Source organism: Sceloporus undulatus, chromosome 4 (assembly GCF_019175285.1).
Source record: "Sceloporus undulatus isolate JIND9_A2432 ecotype Alabama chromosome 4, SceUnd_v1.1, whole genome shotgun sequence".
In the NCBI taxonomy this organism is placed as follows: Eukaryota; Metazoa; Chordata; class Lepidosauria; order Squamata; family Phrynosomatidae; genus Sceloporus; species Sceloporus undulatus.
Genome location: NC_056525.1, coordinates 171,746,935 through 171,767,093, shown reverse-complemented (window position 1 = coordinate 171,767,093; position 20,159 = coordinate 171,746,935). Strand labels below are relative to the sequence as shown.

Here is a 20,159-nt window from a genome sequence, read left to right as displayed (position 1 = left end):
CATGGTCATAGTTTTTAAATTTGTTCCTCTTTTTTTCTGAAGTTTGATTGTGTGTGTGTGTGTGTTTGTGTATAGGAGTGATAATTCAGCTGAACATCTCTGGTCCCTTCCAGTAACTCCCATTTATAATGGTGAAGTGTATTTTGAGGTTTTATTTGCTTCTTTAGTGCAGGGATGGGCAAAATACGGTCTGCACACCACAAGGATCCCTATAGACTTTTTGGCTGATGTCGTTCAGCCCTTTTCTTTCTTAGAAAATGGAATCAGATATTTCGCTCCGTAATGTGATCTCTGACAGAACTTTTGTTTCCAGCCAGAGTTCTATGATTGTGCATATATAGTTGAGTGTCAAATATATACAATTTCTGTAAGAGGGAAAAGAATGTGTGATAGTGACTCATTCCAGAGGCTTATATGGGATATTGATTATCTTGATTAATTTCTACTTGGTTTTCAGTTTTGGGACTGAGATAGTTTGAATTGCCCAGACTATATGTGACTTATAGGATGATAGACGATGAAAGATGCTCAACTAGATTAAAGTCACCACTTCTGCATATTTTGTTGCTCATTACAGTTGGAAAAGTCCTCCTCTGGTATTGATCTTGACATACAGACTGTCACTTTAAAAAATGCATTTGCTTTGGTGGGCTTTTGAACTGTTGGTGTATCAGATTTCTTTGCTTTTGAAAACAATTTGTCCTGCTGTTGAGTTTCTTTTACTTCTTTTTGGTAGCAGTCTGAGCGATGTGGAATATGTGAGATAAATATTTCTTTTAAATTTATTTTAAATAAATAAATACTCTGGATGTTCAAAAACTAAGCCAGTCCCCTCTTTATTCTTTTTTCTTCTTAGTAGCTCTGCCCACTTCGCTATCTTCTTATATTTATAGTTTCATTTTGCAGTTCCATTGTAAAAATTGTTTTAAAGTAGTTTAATATTTCTATTTTTTTTTCATATTATGTTCCATATATTGTAAAGGCCTTTGATACATATTCGAGTCTGTGACTGACTGGCAAATCTACTATTCCATTTTTGCCCGAAAAGACCTTGCCTTGTGTGATCTTATAGAAGCCACATCTATTTTCTCTTTTCCTCACTTCTATGAAATATATCCTGGCTCATCATCACTCTCTCACCTTTCTTTCATCTTTCATTAGTGTTTGATCGATTCTCTTCACCAGTCTCATCCAGCTGTCTCACCAACCTTCCTTATCTTTAACTTGACTTTGATGTCAGCCAGAGCATTAGAACTTCCACAAAGTACAATATAGAGGTATGGTAACTGGCTTTGAATAACAAGGTCCCGTAGTCCACAAGTATTGGTTGTGCATACTAGTCAAAAGGTTTGGAGGGCATCAGTTGGCCTAACCCTAGTATAATGCTGTTAAAGATTATGCAATCCTTATTTTTTTCACAAGTAACTGATTCTGATGGTTAAGCAGTTAAAGTGAGTTGGTGATGTTGCTAGCAGAATTATCGTTGTTGTGTACCTTTACGTTGTTTCCGGCTTATGCTGACCCTAAGGTGAATCTGTCAGGGGATTTCTGGGGCTGAGACTGTGATTCGCCCAAGGTCACCCAGTGGGTTTCCATGGTTGAGTGGGAATCAAACTCTGATCTCGAGTTGTAGTCCAGAGCTCAATTCACAACACCATGTTGCCTGTCACTAACAGAATATTGACCTGGACTTCAACTTTAAGAACCAAAGGATGTATTTATTTTAATTTGGAATATAGTTGGGCTGGCATCCTATTAGGTACATACACGTGTATGTGTGTATTCCACTGATAGCAGCAAAAGCAGAATTGAGCAGACAGCATGTCTTTCACTGCCTTTTTGGCATGTTGTGATTGTACATTTGTATTTCAGTTGCACATTATATATTGTACATCATGTATTGTGCACTGCACATTGCTCACTGGGAAGCCTAGTCATTGGCATGTGTTGTGCAGTGCTGTTGTTGTTCTGCATGGGGTTTGTGTAGAATATATCTGCATGGTACATTGAAGGGATGCTGGATTGCAGACTTAGAGAGTTACAATGTACACAGTTCTTCCATCCAATATGCTTAAAAGGCTGATTACTTTGTGATGAAGGCAGTAAATATCAAGTGTGTGGTCAATGGATGCTTTCCTGAAAATGAATCAACATCTCATGGTCTTTGAACTGTGTAAAGATTTTATTTTCTTCCATCAGCAGAGCTGCAGCGTGAAAAACTATTTAAAACCAAAGTGTCAGACTTTTTCTTTTTTAAAATAAGGAGAACCTTTCTTGTAGGGCACTCAGCTGCTAACCTGAAATTGCTGCAGTGAGATAAGCGAGCAGCACTGAGCTGCTGGAGGAACAATAGGAAGTAAATGGTGATGGAAGTTGTCTGTACTGCCGAGAAGTCATTCAAATGCCGCCAAGGAAATGTCAGCAGCAAGTACATTTCTAATCATTCAGTTGTATATGCAATAAATGAGAATGTTTTTTTTAAAAAAGCATTTCCTTCTGTGCAATGTGTTATTAATTCTACGGTATGGTTTTTTATCTATAACAGTGAAGTGCTGTGGAAGAAAGTCCTCTGGCAGAAACTCAGTTCAATCCAAGACAACTTTGGATGGAAGTTCAGCAAGTTATGAAAAACAATAGCTTAACAGCAGTTTTGACATTTTCTAATTGAGCCAGGGCCCTGAATTGTAGATTTCTCAGAGGTGGAGATGTATATAGGAAGGAGCATAGCTGTTTTTGAGTGCCTTTAAGCTGTTTCTTATTGTCACTCTAAGGCAAACCTCTTATGGAATTTTCTTGGCAAATTTTGTTCAGAGGGGGTCTGCCTTTGCTTTCCTCTAAGGCTGAGATAGTGTGACTTGCCCAAGGTCATCCCGTGCATTTCCATGGCTGAGTGGGAATTCAAACCGTTCTCCAGAGCTGTCAGTCAGTGTTCAAACTACTATGCTATGCTAGCTCTCAAATAATAGTGACAGATTTTATCTCTTCTCCCTTCACCCTCCAAGAGTCTGAGAGGGTTCTGCCCTTAATCAGAAGAACATAGCTTCTGTCGGACTGACATTTTGTTTCCTTCAGGAGCCAGGCAGATACCCATAGAAAGGGCACGAAGGAAGTGCTTAGGATGGAGCTGCAGCAAGATTATCTTGAGCTGTGCACCCCACTATAGTGATATGAGGGCCTGAGGGCCAGAATAAAGGTTTAACAAATGGCATTCAACAAATGCCTTGTAATGATGTGATTCCATACTGCAACCATCCTCAGCTCATCATGCCATCTAAGGTTGGTGAGAGTTGTAGTCCACCACACAGCACTGCTCTGAGCAGCCACCACTGAAACATTATTAGACATTATTAACAGCCCCAGATAGACCACTTCTCTGTGAATTGACACAATTCCCATTTACAATCCTTTAAGCAGGTGGCCATTGCTACCTTGTGTGCAGCACATTAGATTATGTAGGAAGGCACTTGTAAAGCAGGTTATGTTGAACAGTGTGAACAAGTGCTAGCCCAGATTCTAGATCAGCTACTTAGTTAAGCAAAGTATGTAGTGTTTCCATGCTGCTCCCTCCTCACAATCTTGCTTCATCAGCAAGCCACCATGAGTGATGGAGATCTGTTCGTCCCCAGTAAGCCAGGACTGGGGAAAGGATCCTTACATGTTCCCTACAGTACTGCTCCAGTCCTGAATGTTATGGATCAGTTATGGATGTGTAACTCTGGGTTAAACACTTGTAACTGTGATTGTGAAGTCTACCCACTTTCTTTTCTTGGCCTGAATTTGCACTTTGAGACACTAACTGTGTTTGCATCCCCTTTCCTGAAACCGCAGCCAATATGCTCTAATCCACTGATCATCTTGGACTGTTCTTCCATCTGAAATATGAACAAATATTGAAAATGTTGGTAAATCCTTATAATCAACAAGCAAGAATGAATTTCTTACCCTATAAGAAATTCTTACCCATCCTACTGCAAAGGCACCACTGACAAAAGAAGCAAGACCAGAATTTTTTTCTTTTAAATTTTTTTAAAGAAACTGCATACATCGGAGACAATTTAAATACCATGCAGTTTCAATATGTACAAAACCTTAGGATGTAGAGATTTCAGTTTTAGTGTTTCCTCTAGGTATTTACATTTTCTTTTTGTATTCCATACAGCCATAATCTGTTAAATTACAATACTGGAAGATCACAGGCTTGACTGTCACCACATTCACTCCTATACAAAGACAAAACTATGTACATACACTTCACTTGGAGAGTTAACTGGAAAATGAAGTGGTTCCAGGATAACTGAGATGCACTGGCAAGTAACCCTCATCTCCTTTTTTTGTCTTTCTGTTTAGCCAACAACAAAGTTAAGCTGGATAAATAAGTTGGATATGGAAATAATTTGCAACCGTTGTTTGCCATTTCCAACTACAACATTTGCGCCCTTTATAATCACTACCCTTTCATGAATATTGAGTGGAGAATGTTTTGTTCAAGTAAGGGAAGCTGTAGAGGTGTGTGCAATAACCTTCACCTGCATGTGAATAATAACAATTTTGAATAACAGAGGGATATTTCACGTAAATGCAAAAGTTCGCTGCTCAAGCCAGAAATGAGGCTTTTTCTTGGACAAATAAAGGAAAGGTCTCCCACATAAATCCTGTTGAAAAGGACTGACACCAAAACACCTGGAAAACAGTCCCTTTGCCAGTTTCATAGATTTCAGTGGGGGAAAGGTTGCATTAGGTGTTTTCAGTAGACTGCACTTAGTTTCTGGTCATCTGATGGAGGAAGAATACAACATTTAGCTGATTACATTTGCTTCAGAAAGAACACACCATATGCAACCCTGAGAAGTAAGCCAATTGTCATATAGAAGCACCTGGATATACCATTGTTTTACATTGGAAAGAAAACATAATTTAATTTACTTGATCCTTTGCAGAAGCAGGTGCAACAGTACTTTTCTTCCGTTTATGATAGAAACCTTGAGCATTTAGAACACATTTGTGCACTCACAAGCTATTAGGGATCAGATTGTATGCCAGAAAAAAGCAACAAATCCCCTTTCCCTTTTGTGCAAGGTCACCCCTCTTTATGCAGACAAAGGAAGCTGGTATGGGTTGGCAAAGTGGACTCACAGATCTATTTCCAAATTTGCTAGTGGACACAATGACAATACAGTGTGGCTATCCACCATAAGCCAGAGTATTGGCATCTTAATGTAGGCCAAAAATGGGCATAGTCGATGAAATATCCTGTTAGCATAAGTCATGCCTGTGGATATCTTTGGATTGAGCCCCAGGTTTTGAAATGATTTGGGGGGGGGGGGACATATGGTGAAAATGCTCCCAAATAGAATGGATTCTAAAACTTGAAATGGAGAATGCAAAGTAGAGCTAAACCAGTGGTTCCCAAACTCTGGTATCCCATGTGTTTTGACGTTTAGCTCCCAGTAGCTCTGACTGTTGGTCAAGCTGACTAGGGCTTCTGGGAGTTGAAGTCCCAAAACACCTGCAGGACCTAATTTTTGGAACCATTGATCAAAAGTGATTTATACAGTATTCTATCTAGAAAGTAATCTGCGATGAAATATAGAAGGGGAATAAATGCTCGATTTCCTTCAGTCAACTGCATTGCTGTCTCAAGTAGAACAGAATAATTGGTAACTCTTTTCTAAACATTCCTTCCCATGAAATAATCTTTCATGATACAGTGGTACCCTGGGATACGAATGCGCCGCCTTACGAAATTTCCGGGTTACGAAAAAAATCCATTGAAAAAAACTGTTCCGGGTTACGAAGGTTATTTCGGGTTACGAAAATTTTTTTGGTGCTTTTCGGCGCTTTTTCGCACAAAATCGCGGCTTTTGCTATTAGCGCCTATGGCTTTTTCGGCTTACGAAGATTTTCGGGTTACGAACGCGGCGGCGGAACGAATTAAATTCGTAACCCGGGGTACCACTGTAATTGCTGGAGTTTTTACAGGTGCATGTTTGTATTAACAACAAATCCATTTATAAACCAGTCACCTGATATACTTTTTTTGTAGAAGGGTTTGTGTTTTACTACAGTATTTGGCAATCTCCTATTGGCGTAGAGCGAAAGTTCTACCAGAATAATTGTAGTTATCATTTTTTTTTAATTGAGAGGGACAAAGAAAAAACATACGAACACTTTTGTGTCCCCTCATATATGGAGGGAAAAATTCCTCCTGGTTCTTCCAAAAAGAAGCCAAGTTTAACAGAAGACAACAGGCCCACAAAACATTTGGATTAAGGCCGTGGCATGCTGCCTCACAACTGTGACAAACAGAATAATTAAGAATTTGGATACATAAAGGCTGTATCCTTTATGTATCCAAATTCTTAATTCTGAGATGATTGTTATTTCTTTAAGCAGATGTAGCTCTATGAGTTAAAACAAACATCAATGGACATCCTTTTCAGCAGTTACAATATTGTAAGGTGAACGTACAATATCCTATCTATGATCATTAATGGTCAATGATGACCCCAAAAACCTGCCTTCACAGCCTGACAGTGCCCCAACCAAAGTGTTGCTGAGATTCTGAAGATCAGAATGCTGGCAAATGAGCAGAAGTAGGGACCATTATTGCAGGGTCCTGCTCCAACTCTTCAACCCAGCACAGCTCAGTGGTGGAAGGAGGCTAGATGCATCATCCTTCAGCACCCTGCTTACCAGTGCTGCAGAACTGCATCCCTTGGTGTAGCTGGTTGGATTTCAAAGTGGGTTTCAGGGGCACTTATGACTGTGGCAATGGTACTACAATAGTAAATGTTAATGGGAAAGAGTTCCAAGGTCAGAAGTCTAAATTTCAGTATCGTGACTAACAAGACGCCTATTGTCGTTTCCCAGTGTTCTTAATTCCATCACCTACTAAATGTCTAAGGCTGCAAAGGTAGGTTGGGGGCAAGCACCATGATGATGGAGCTCTGTAGTTATTATCACAATGCAGGATCTCAGCCACCACATGCTAACCAGCCTTGTACTATGGAAAATAGGAACAACCTATGTAACTTTACACTAATGTATGTAGTGTAAAGAGTACAAGTGCCACTGTAAGCAGGAATTAAGCAAGTGGAATGCCCAATTTAAAAAAAAAATCAAGAGAAAAGGCTTAAACCCTCTCCACCCACATGTACTGGTCTTAATCTAGATTAGGGTTACACACACCTATCCTAGAATAACAAAAAGGCGAATGAATTACAGTTCTAAACAGTGATTTTGGAACTCTGCATCTGAGGTATGTGCCTACTTATTTATGGGCAGGAAACTCTTGGTGGTAGGAGCAATGTCATTTTCTCCAGATAATTTTAGAGTGAGTAACCCATAGTTTTGAAACTCAGCTCCCAACGCTTAATGTCACCTTCCTGCCTCTTGCTCTGGACAAACACAAACTCTAAGTGAAGAACAGGGTTTTTGTAACTCAAGATAGTCACAATATGATACACTTTGCCCTTTCTTGAAAGCAATTCTATCTTGAGTTTTTTCATAGGACAAAGAGAGAAGGTAGGTTGCCAGCTGTTCTGCTCTAAATGAAAAGCAATGCTTTGCTGAACATATTTTCTAATACTGTACAAGTCAGTATTCATTATCAAGATTGTGGGCTGGATCCAGAGTGAGGGTCAAATTACATGTTGTGTTGAACACATAGTCCTGTATATTATTGGTTAGTTCAAACCAGACTCTCTCAACCAAATGCTGAAAGACATCAAAACATATGGAAATCCCATTGATTTAATAGGTCTACTCTAGTTAAAATGAACAATAATATTCAGGCATAGTGTACACTTTGGTTCCTGTTTTTCCTTAGTCTAGAGTAACCTAGGCAGCCTCAACCTAGAATGTGCCCAATGTTTGTGTAGGGGAAATGTGATAGGTTTGGCACCACTGGTGGTTTTTCTTCCTTTTTAAATCTCCCCTCTCCTGCCTACTTTTTTTTAAAATAAAAAAGCAGTTGAGGAAGGTTTAACCCTACACTTGCATGCACTGAGTCCAAACTATGCAGGTCAGGGCTGTACACATCTACTTTAGTGTAAGAAACTGGCTCAAAGCAGCATACCGTGTGTGTTCAATCTACTGGCCTGGATAGTGTCTGCTAGAGTAGGCCATACAAAATGAGTGGAGTTTACATAACTGTTGACACACCATTCAAAAATTGATTCAATGGGTCTCCTCTAGCTGGGACGACAAATAAGATTTAGAATAATGTGTAGTTTGACCCTTAATCAATCTTAAAACCCACTAAAATTGCTGAAATCAATCAAATCAAGCATGATTAACTTAACAATGGCTATAATCAAAGTATGACCAATTTGGACCAAGTATGATTAAGTTTCTTCCAGCAGTGGAGAAGACTATGAACTGGAGCCATAATCACCATAACTGCTTGTGATGAATATAGATAAGGGCTTAGCTGATGAAAGAGGGTCAGGTATATGGCTACAAGGCATACTCAGATATACTTCATCTGACTCAAATACACTGAGGATTAATCAAAGTGCTTTGATGGACTGGACTCATAATGCTTTCCAATGTGCTAGGATTACTTAGGTAAAAGAGGAACTAGTATCTTGAAAAAAATGAAACCCAAAAAAGACAATCCCACCTCTAGGCTTTTACCAAATGTTTTGGTTCTCAGCTTCTTGCTGAACCACTCATAAAAGTATATTTTGTTATTTACAACAGGTAGTGTTCAACTTAGCAGAAGTCCCTGCTTTCAAAAAAAAAATCATGCATACAAAGTAAAATTGGCCCTACCACTGAGTTTAAGTCTCTGCCTTGAACCTTCTAGCAGCCTTCTTCAACCTAATGCCTTCCAGCTGTGTTGGATTACAACTCCAGTGCTGGCTGGGGTTTTTATGGGAGTTGTAGTCCAACAATGCTGGAGGGGAGTAGCTTAAGGAGGCTTTTTTTAGGGTTGGTAACATCTGCAGGACATTAGTGTGCCGTATATGCAGAGCTGCCATGCCACACAGAGAAAAATGACAGCATGTACCCAAACCAGGTAGAAGGCAACCCATCCTGTTCTGGTGGCAACAATAAATTTGTTAACAAGTATCCTTGTAGTTGGAGTAATTTCAAAAATTGTTTTCTGCAGCAAAGGAGTCCACTGAATGAAAGAGATGGATGGTGAGGAATCCTCCTTACGTTTCCCTCACAAAATCAATGTGTGACAGCCAGCCAGAGGTCCTCCAGGGATGATGCTTGAAAATTGTCAAAGACAGGTAGATTCCTCAGAGTGGGTCTTTGTATCCCCTCTCATCTTTCTAAGGTGCTCTCAGACAGACAGAAGTGTTCAGTAGAAGGACTGACCCAGAAGGACGACAGGCCTTGTTTGAGATTTTGTCCAATGTGTTTATGCCCAAGACAACACCAAGGACTTCAGCTTTCTTTGGAGTCAGATGAAAAAATGCCTGATGTGGATTAGCAGATCACTGAAGAAAAGACAATATGAATGAACAGCAGGTCTTGGGGGTGTATGAAGGAATCCACACAGCATGGGTTTAAATATAAGTGCCATCTTTTGCCATTTTTCTTGCCATAGGTGGTTTCGGTTGCCGAATGCTGTGCCAACAGGTAGTTCTACCCAGCAGAGGAAAACATTGTTTTCCTTCTGTTTTGTTTTATTTTAAAAAGGCAGTTTAGAAGATTTACATTGTATGTAACAGAGAGATGAGCAATACCAGCACTTGTGGTTCTTTTCAGTTACGTTTTGAAGACGGTGGAACACTCTGTTTTTACGGTCTATGAAACCTATAATGAAAAGGGAAAAATTAGTTCTCAGCAATGTTTAGTACATGATTTTGGACAAGGAATTCAACAGATTTGTTGACACCAGGCCAAGAGATGGCACCGTTGAAATACTCAGACCAGAATAAGGCCAACAAAGTCTATGAGCTTCATAGCATTTTGTATTAGCAATGAGGCAATAACTGCATAGTCCACAATAAGCTGTAAGATGTTGAAGAATTTACAGTATGGGAACAAATACTGTACAGAGGCCCGAGAACTAGAATGTGGGCCACATAAATGGAAATGTATCCTGCATTCATAGTAAAAGGATCTTTCTCTTGGGACATTACTACATGTGACTTTAAACTGAGGCGCATTACAAACCGCCATAAGGGACGTCCTCAGGACGTCCTAGGTTTAAAAAGGGGTGTCACTTCTTGACGCCCCCAAGCCTAATACATCCTGAGGACGTACAAGATGGTAGCACCCCAACTACATGGGGGCCGCCATGATGGTGTCACGAATGCGACGCCGTCGTGCCAAACGAGGGCGCTTAGTACGCCTTTTTGTCGGAGCAGGAAGGAGCTCCGAAACGGAGCTCCTTCCTGGTCTTGCGTCGCTGGGTGCAGCCTTTAGATGGCTGCGCCCAGCGACGCAAGGGAGAATTCTCCTCCTCCCCGCTACCGCGGGGTGTCCTTGGGGCTTCAAGCCCCAAGGACACCCCTTTCCAGGCCTCGGGGAAGGGGCCTTTTGCTGCTTCCCTGCGGCCTGGAAAGCGGCGGATTGGGGTCTCAGCGGCTGCCGCTCTGGCCACTGAGGCCCTGATCCGGCGGGGAAAGGGGAGGGTGCAGGCCACCGCTTTTCAGCGGTCTGTAACGCGCCTGAGATTACAACAGGAAAGAAGTGGCATTGGCCACAGTGCATCATCGCACAACACCACATCTGGCCCATAGCTGTATTGTCCTGACTTATCCCTTTTCATTGACAGGGGAAACCCATCAATGACCTGTTAATCACGCAAGTCCCTGGGTGCAAAACGTCACTCCTGGAGCACTTGTATTATTGTGAGTCACATGGTTTCAGTGTCTGCCTCCCACTTGCTATTCCAGATTACCTTTAGTATATTTAATATTTTCCTCATGTCTTTTCTTTCTTTCTTTTGACTTCAGTCATGGTAGCAGAGCTCTGGAATTGGGAGGAAAACTGGTGTTTTTTTTAAAAAGACCTAAAAAGCATGCATAATTCTGGGAGGCATAGTTAAGGGAGTCTGAAGAAGAGAGTACAATGGGGGCAGTGGGCCTGGTCATACAAATGAGAGGAATAATGATGGCTGTCTTGAGAACAGAAGTTTCCATTTTATTTTAGTAGTGTGACTGCCATGAGAATAAGGCTTGTGCGGAAGAGTCCTTGGTGTCAACTTAGTAAACTTTTGCTGCTCATGTAAACTAAACCTGAGGGCCAGATGCAAGAAGAGAAATAAGGCACTGATAATGAGTCAGCTGTGGTAGAGATAAGGTGTGAAGGACAGGTAAGAGTGGGCTCTTGAAACTAGTGGCCAATCCCTTTCTAAGAACCAACCTGTATGGTAGGTACTTTCTACCACATATCTCAGATCTGCTTCATATGGTACAACTTGGAGAGTAAAATCTTCCTTTCCACTGGAAATTGTAAACTGTAAAAAGTGAACCTGTATATCTTTCCTGGAGGGATACACACAATTTCTCCCTGTTTCTAGAAGTGACATATTTCCTAAAAGGAAGAAGATATTTTCTGCATACTGCAACTTGCAATAAGGGGTGGCTCAGTGGTGGAGCCATTGCTGGTTTAGAGTCTTCACAAGTCTACAATCTGTTAGATTTTAAAGCCATTCAGACTCCTGATAGATCCTTGCATCTGAAATACCCAGTTTAAGCCTAATGTCCAAACAGCCCTGAGACACATGGAAGAGAGAAAGAGAGAAGGAGAGAGAGAGAGAGAGAGAGTTCTGTGGACAGAAGATCTCATTTCATTAAGCACAGTGGAAAAGGGGGAGGGTAGCCACCACATTCTGTTCTTGGGAAGACAGAGGTTACAGTATCTAGTCAATTTATATCTAGTCATTGAAAGTGTCCTAGATGACCTCGATGCAAATAATACAATACAATTATCAGAAAATGATCTGCAGACAAATCTATTGTGTTCTTTTATGAGCTATACTGTGAGGTCCACAGAACTTCATTTTGCAACCACCTTTTCTTTGACACAAGATTTATCTCACTCGCACAAGAACTAATTTATCTGCCACACATGAAAAGCAACAATAAGACATTAGGCTGGGCAGAATTCATTATCATAAGAGATCATTATGTTCCTAATGATTTTATGATGGGGATTTACTGAGGATGACTGTCTTCTAAGTACATTCCGTATCTTTTTTGGCTACGATAAAGGGACCATCAGAATGGTTGATGAAGAAGCAGTATCCAACCACCCTGACCTATCAACTCCATTAACACTTCCAACGAAACTTGAAACATGAACAAAATGGAAACTGGTGGCTGAAGGTCCTCATAGAACAAAACAAAACTTTATGTGTTACATCTCTGTAGGGCATTCCTGTGTTGGAGTGAGTCTGAACTGATAGCCACACTTCCAGGTTTACGTGCTTTGTTTAGCTCACACAATGAGTGTGGATCTGTGTGTGTTTGTGTGTGTGCCAGAAGTAGGCAAAATTATTTACCTGGACCAGAGCTACCAGAATTACCTCAGCCAGCATAGCTAATGACTACACTGTCTGAGGGTTTCTGGGAACAGCAGTCCAAAAAAGGAACATTTCCAAACTTTAGTATATAGTTATCAGAACTGGCCAACTTCATTCTCTTGGGTGGGGATAAGAATACAAAGTTGCCTATCTATACCCAATGTGCCCCCACACCACCCTATTCACTGCATGTTCAGTTTCTTTGGTAATGACACAAGATTAAATTTTAATTTTAAAAAATGGTCAGGCTTTCACATAACCCCAACTAGAGCAGACCTATTAGCTCAACGGGATGTACATAACTATTCAGCAATGGATTCATCAGGTCCACTCTAGCTGGACTAAGGACTGGATTAAGGTTGATGGGGAGAAAACAGCACTAGTTCTTTCTTCTTTTTAAAAGTTTTTTCTCACCTTGTTAAATGCCTGCTTAATTCATGAACTTCCATTTCAGTGCTTTTAAACTCATTGAGCTCTTTGCGGATTGCAGCCTGCAAATGACAACAAAAACATACATAAATTATGCTGCTGAGAAGAAATGTAAGCATATTTCACTTTCTAAATGATCAGTGGAAAGTCCCAAATGATGCCTGCAATTAGAAAAGGTCAGCAAATCATGCAAAAGTAACAATGCCTTGCAGACAGAACTTAGAAATTTTACTTTTTTGGACTACAACTCCAGGAGACAGGGGAGCTGGAGGATCTGGGGAGCTGTAGGGGAAGTAATGTGGTGTAGTGGGTTAAGTGTTGGACTATGGCTGCATACGCTATAGAACGCTGGGATCTGTAGTTTTGTGAGCTGTTTAGCCTTCTCTGTCCAAGGATCCTGGTACCACAACACACTACAAATCCCAGAAGTCCACAGGACGGAGCCATGGCAACTAAAGCATTGTCAAACTTCATTAATTGTACAGTGTGGCAACAGCCTATGGCTCTGGAGATCAGGATTTGAATCCCTTCTTGGCCATGGAAACCCACTGAATGATCTTGGGCAAGTCACACTCTTTCAGTCTCAGAGGACAGCAAAAGCAAACCCCACTGAACAAATCTTGCCCTCAAAACCCTGTGACAGATTTGGCATTGGGTCAATGGAAGTCATAAACTACATAAACAACAACAAAGTCCAAATGAGGGTTGAATTCAGAGACACAGCCATGTTAGTCTGGAATATCAGTATGGAAAGGGATCTTGTAGTACCTTCGAGACTAATTGAGTGAAAAAGGTTGCAGCATAAGCTTTTGTAGACTCAGTCTGCCTCCTACTTCCTTGCATCTGAAGTAGACTGAATGTACAAAAGCTTATGCCACAACATTTTCCACTCAGTTATACCAAAGGTGCTACATTATCCCTTTACATACTTGAAGTTCAAATGGATAATGTTTCCAAGATGTCCTTCTAGATGAGTAGCTTGCTAGAGTAACCACGCAGGAGTTTATCAGACAAGGGAAATTGGAAGTATAATCCAATGGCAATCCGAACACAATCATGGGGTGTAATGTTATTGCATGATAGACTACCACACGCAATTTCGGGCAATGGGAAGTCAGTCCGAACGCAATCATGGGGTTTCACATTATTGCATGATAGACTACCACACGCAATTTCGGGCAAAGGCAAGCTATTTTCGGGCAATGGGAAGTCAGTTCAAACACAATTCAAATTCCCGTAAATTCGCTGAACTAGCGAATTCACATGAATGCATTCTGGCCCCACTCTCTTTTCATTCAAAATTAAGAGAAAATCCTCCCGTGTAATAAACTCCAAAGTTCACCATCTAACAAGGTTCTACAGTCTGGTCAAATTTGTTGAACTTATGCACCCAAAACCTTTAAAATGAAGCATAGGAACTGGCAAACTCACCTTCAAGTATTCATTGCATAAAACACCACACTAGCTCCCTTTAAATGCTTACTAAGAAGCAAATCCTACAATTCAATAAGGATTTCTACCAATATTCACATCTAGGATTCCAATTTTTGCATGAAAAGGGAAAAATGATGCTTTAATAATTAGACTGCAATAAACCATTTCACCATGAGGATGGCAATCCTGTAAACAATGCTATGCTATGGATTCCTGCACCTGACTATGTTTAAACTATCATATCCATTTGGGGCACCAGTTGCATCTTGTCTGGCAGGCAAATGACAAATACCAAGTTACATTAAGTGGCTTCTTTTGAGAACACTGTCAGCTTAGCTTTTCCCCAAGATGTGATAAAGGATGTTCACAAATAGGAACAGGCACACCACTAACTGCAAGAGGATGACAGGGCAAGAAAGGTGAACCATCCGGAACAGTGCACACAATCTTTTCTCCTAGCAAACAAACGTGGAGTGATTTGTCACATCCTATCATGACATTATCTCTTGTGTTGCTTATTTTTGGCTGTTTAGCTTGAGAAAAGAAGTCAAGTAAAGGCATGATAAGAGGCCTATCAAATCATGCATGGTGTGGAGGAATTAGACAGGAATTTCTTATCCAATTCCTTTTCTCCTCCTCTCATCAGGCTGGAACCTGAAGTTAAGCAATGAAACAGAATCATGTGAGACTGAGGATACATAAAAGGAAATGATTCTTCATATAGCATATAGTTAAACTGTGGAATTCATTGCCACAAGGCAGAGTAGAGTGGTGGCTGCTAATGGGAACAGCTTTTAAAAGAGGAAAACAGAGTGATCTTCTCTTTTCATGGAGGATGCGGCTACTGTGGGCTACTAATCACAGATTCAGTATCAGAGGCAGATATGCCCCTGTGGGCTTATTGCTAAGGAGCAAAAGTGGGATGGTGCTGTTACACTTGAGTCCTACTTGTGGGCTCCTATGCAGAACTGGTTGGCTGCTTTGTGAACAGAGAATTGGATTGATCCAGCAGGCATCTTCTTATATTTTTATATGCACTGCAGGGCATGCAATGAAAGAACATCTTGCTATGTCAATAGCATGATCCAGACCAAATCAAGCACTTTAAATTCCCATTTAGCTCAGTTGGAGAGGGCTTAACATATGCTTAGCTTGCTCACTGAATCAATGTGATGTAAAAGACTGGATGATGTCCTGAGATACCAAATCCTGTTCCAGCTGGAGCTAGATGTCTGTTTTAAAGAGAACCAAAAGAAGCACCTCTTCCTATTGACATGATACACCCAACAATCTGGTCTGAAGGCTTTTGGGAAAGTGGAATGACTGCATACATCACTAAAGGTGGCCCCAATCTCAGACTGTCTTATTATTTAATTCAACCATTTTTATAACAGCTTTACACACTGAAGTGATCTCCTCTTTTAGCAGTCTCAATTTTCAGTGAAAGGGTGGGAAATTTACTTTGTAGCCTACAATCCATAGAATCCCTTAGTCGGCATGGCTGCGGGTGATGAGGACTATAGGATTTTGGCTCGCGTTCAGTTAGTGGCACATGCATGCATATGTTCTCATCTGGATGCTTCAAGAGACTGATTAGTATCCTTTCCTCTATAGTGCCCAAAGGCCCCTGTGGCTTGCCATACCACCTCCACCCTCAAAAGCCATTCTGTATCTGTTGGGCAGGATTGGAGAAACATCTGCTTATGTCCCTGCAGCCAGGCATGAAATGTTCACAGCAGTACTACCACTTCCAGAGGACTACAAGGGATTTCAGCACTGTGGTAATAATTTTGAGGATCACATTGGTGACATAGCCAGACATTTCTGCAATCTTGCATACTTTTCATGATGCATGGAATGGCTGTGTGCATGGAATGGTATATTATTTAGCCCAGCACAATAGAACTATTATGCTACAATAAGCCATACAGGCCCTTTCCCCTTCAGCCTCCAGCCCTCACAGGCCTCCAAAAATAAAAAGGACTTAACCTGCCTATGAAAGGATAATAAGAAGGTTGCAAGTCCAAGGGAGGTCCAGATCCGGGAAGCAGGCATCAAGAAGGTCCTCTCCCATGTTCCCACCAGATGTACCCCTGAAGGTGGTGGATCAAGGAAAGGGCATCCCCAGCAGATCTCAAAACACAACAGGTTTATACAGGAACATCTGGCCCTCAAAAGAATATCCACAAAGGAATATAGCAACACACACACAAACACAGTGTCCACCCTATGTTAGAACAATGGTCGATTTTAATACTGCATTTCTCTCATCTCCTACCACTTACTTTGTCAGCAGCTGTGAGGCGCGTCCATGGTTTATCTGCCCGTCTGTCATAGTCCTGAGCGTCTGCCACTTCCACATAGTCACTAAAGCGGATGAGAATTTTCCTCTCACGCAACTCTTCCACTGTAGGCCTTTGACTTAACTGTAGGAACAAAGAGGAAAAGTTATTCTCAAACGTCAAGTTACTTAGGTGGCCAAGAGCTGGGTGATTAACTTTTCCCCCCTGGCAACTTAATATTAGATGGATGTTGACACTGTGTGATGTATGACCTTGAAGATATATCCTTTAATTAAAAAGCTGCCAGTAATTTCATCATGCATAATGTGTAACATTCTTAAAGGGCCCCTAATCGTTTCTTTGCTCAAACTTTTTAAAAGCAGAGAAAAAGTACCTTTTCTCTGTGTGTTTTGGAACACTTGAAAGCAATCATCACAATTTTTCCTCCTTGCTACTTGAGGTTTTGATTGTATATTTATTTGATATTTTTGCTGATGCTTTGCACTGAGCTATTTTTTGTATTTCTGTGTGGTGACCCAAGTCACATTGGCAGAGAAGTTATCATAAATGCTACACTTGGTTTCAATAAGATGGCTTAAGTAGTGGTGATTCAGAAGCTGTACAGACTGCCCTGCAGCCGCCTCCAGCTGCACTGGATTGGGGCTGTGGCAACTGCAAGCCATGTCCCCAATCTGGTCTTTCCAGGGCGCAAAAAGGAGCTGCAAAAACTGGCTCCTTTTTGTGCCTGGTAAGGGTGCGAAAGCCGTGGCTTTAAGGCACTCCTTTGACACTGCGTTGTGTGAATGCAGCACCAGAGGAGCACTGTGCACCGTGTGGAGTCATACTGCCATGGGGACGTAGTTGAGGCGTGCGTCATATGGATGCCTCGCCCTTACTCTGCTCCCAGGCCAGCCTTAGAGACTAGTCTGCACAGCCCCTGAGACCCCATTAGTGTCATACACAGGAGATTTATACAAGCAAAATGGTGACAGTGAACCAGTAAATGGATATATTCAGGATAGAGATCTCAACAAATAATGTGCAAATATTTTTTTTCATTAGAATATTTATATCCCACTCTTCAAATATGGTCACAATCAACCTTCAAACAGATGCTGAATTCCTCAGAATACTCTGAAGCAATCAAGACTAATTAAACATATCTCACCTATTACTTACATGTCATATTTAACCTGGGGCTCATTCTTACTACACAATTATCATGCTATGATTCCACTTCAACTGCCATAGCAATATTCTATGGAATCTTGGAGTCTTTAGTTTGATGAACTACTAGAGCTCTCTAGCTGAGAATTTTAAGTGCACCTCTCTAAGTGGCAAAGGAGAGCCAGAATGGCATAGTGGTTTGAGTGTTGGACCACAACTCTGGGGACCAGGGTAAATCCTTGTAAATCCTCTGGGTGACCTTGGGCAAGGCACACTCTCTTAGTCTTTGAGGAATGCAAAGGTAAATCTCTGAACAAATCTTGTCAAGAAAACCTCATGACAGGTTTGCATTAGGGTTGCCATAAGTTGGAAATGACTTATGGCAAACAATGAACAGAAACAAACTGCAATTGCAAGGATTCTGCAGGAAGTTGCCATGGCAGTTAAAGCAGAATATAGAGATATAATTTTCAATGTGACAGGGCCCCTAGGCTGGGCAAGAGAATGTACATAAGGCTTCAACATATGACTTGGACTGAGGCACTGCCTCTTCACGCATTTTTTGGGGGGAGGCAAGTCTCACTGGGTCACTTCACTGCAGGAAAAACAATGGAGAGCATTGTGGCACCTTAAAGATGAACAGGTTTTATTTGGTGTTAAAGTTTTGTGGTTTGCACGTTACTCCAGCAGAAGCATTATTAATATGAACTAGGCTGCAGGCCCAAAAGCTAATGCCAATTCCATTTATGTTTCATATCTACCTTTTACACATAGTCTGAAGGTAATTTTATGTACTATTTTAAATAATTTTGTGCATGAAACAAAGATTGTGTACACTGAATCATCACAAAGCAAAAGTGGCACCATTTCAGCTAGCCAAGAAAATTTTTTTGGAATATTTTGGAATTCTGGATATGGGAGACTCAACCTATGAAGTATAATCAAATGAGAATTTATTTGTTCCAGCTTGGTGTGAGTATTACTGATGCCCTTCAAGTAGGAACTGCATGGAAAGGCAGCATGGAGTTTTGCTCAGACAAGAATACCACAATTTTGACATGTCCATTGCACTTACTGATGTGCTCATATCTGCCTCTCCCTCTCTCTAAGTCTGCCACAACCAAATCTCACTGGCCCCTATATTTTGCACCTCTACTGAAAGCCTATGCTTTGCTTATGTGGTAGTGGGAAGCAGCAAATGTGTAAAAATATTTGTAGTCCTATAACTGAGCACATGCAAATTTGTCCTACATTGTGGCCTTATGCATGTAACACAGTGATCCACCTTATGCAGTGCTGGCTCAGTCTGAAGTGCAGACTTTACCTGATGACAAGGAGTACATTTTTTCTTTGTTGTTGCCACCCACGTAGTCCAACATAATTATTTATTTTCCATGCAAGCCTAAATCAAATAAGCAACAAACTCCCTAAACCCCAACATTAAATATCAAAGATGGGATAAAAGAGTAAAGAATTCAAAGGTACATTTTATCCTCCACCCTTTTGCATTGTTAACAGACCTCCCCTTATCTCCACGCTATAAATTAAGAATGAAGTGTCTGTGTTTTCACTGAGTTCAAAGCTTTTGACTATTTGTCAGAGATTCTGGATATTATTTAAATGTAGAATGCCTTTCAGAAACATTATGTTCTATTTATATTTTTGTGATGACAAGTGATCAAAGTAGACTAGCTTGTAAGCTGAACATAGACTTAAAATGCAGTGAAATAAAGATGGCACTTTTCACTGTTGCCAGCAAATTCTATGTTTCATGGAATGAAACAAAAGGGATGTTCTGGGACAGAACAGCAAGAATTCTGAATAACTTTCAATCCTCCAGAGCTGTGACTGCCTGAAAGATATATCCTATCACCTAAACATTATATGAAGGATAGTTCCAGTGAAGTGAATGGACTGGCTACCAGTTGTTTTGCTGGTCATTGAAAAAACCTCTCACTTGGTAAATCTGCCCACATGGAGCACCAGTTTCCTAGACCATTTTATTTGAGACTACCAGTCCCAGCTAGGGTAAATCCATTGATTCAACTGTTGAATTGTGACTAAATACATAAAGTGAATCCCATTATATTTTGTGGGTTTTTTGGCCTATGTGGCTGTGTTCTGGAAGAGATTATTCCTGACCTTTTGCCAGCATCTGTGGCTGGCATCTTCAGAGAATGTTGGCATAGAAGTGGCATATTGGTTGAGAGGAAGTGATTTATATGTTAACCTTTGTGATGGTCTGTTGTTGGCTGGCAAGGCCTCAGGGTGTCTATTTAATTAGTGATCCACTGTCTGCTGGGAAATCCCCTGGCAAAAAGTCAGGAATAAACTCTTCCAGAACATGGCCCATAGCC

At 40.9% G+C, this 20,159-nt stretch overlaps 1 protein-coding gene across 5 annotated transcripts in view; it reads right to left on the bottom strand.

Annotated features, from left to right (window-relative positions):
* Window positions 1-8,732: 8,732 nt before the first annotated feature.
* Window positions 8,733-20,159, bottom strand: part of PHACTR1 (phosphatase and actin regulator 1) — a 386,579-nt gene continuing 375,152 nt past the window's right edge. For all 5 annotated transcript variants that reach the window (XM_042461661.1, XM_042461660.1, XM_042461662.1 and 2 more), the window contains 3 exons: window positions 16,639-16,779; window positions 12,905-12,981; window positions 8,733-9,771 (listed from right to left, as the gene is read on the bottom strand). In XM_042461661.1, the coding sequence (XP_042317595.1) occupies window positions 9,756-9,771; window positions 12,905-12,981; window positions 16,639-16,779 (234 nt within the window). In that variant the 3' untranslated portion in view covers window positions 8,733-9,755. The remainder of the gene's footprint in view (window positions 9,772-12,904; window positions 12,982-16,638; window positions 16,780-20,159) is intronic.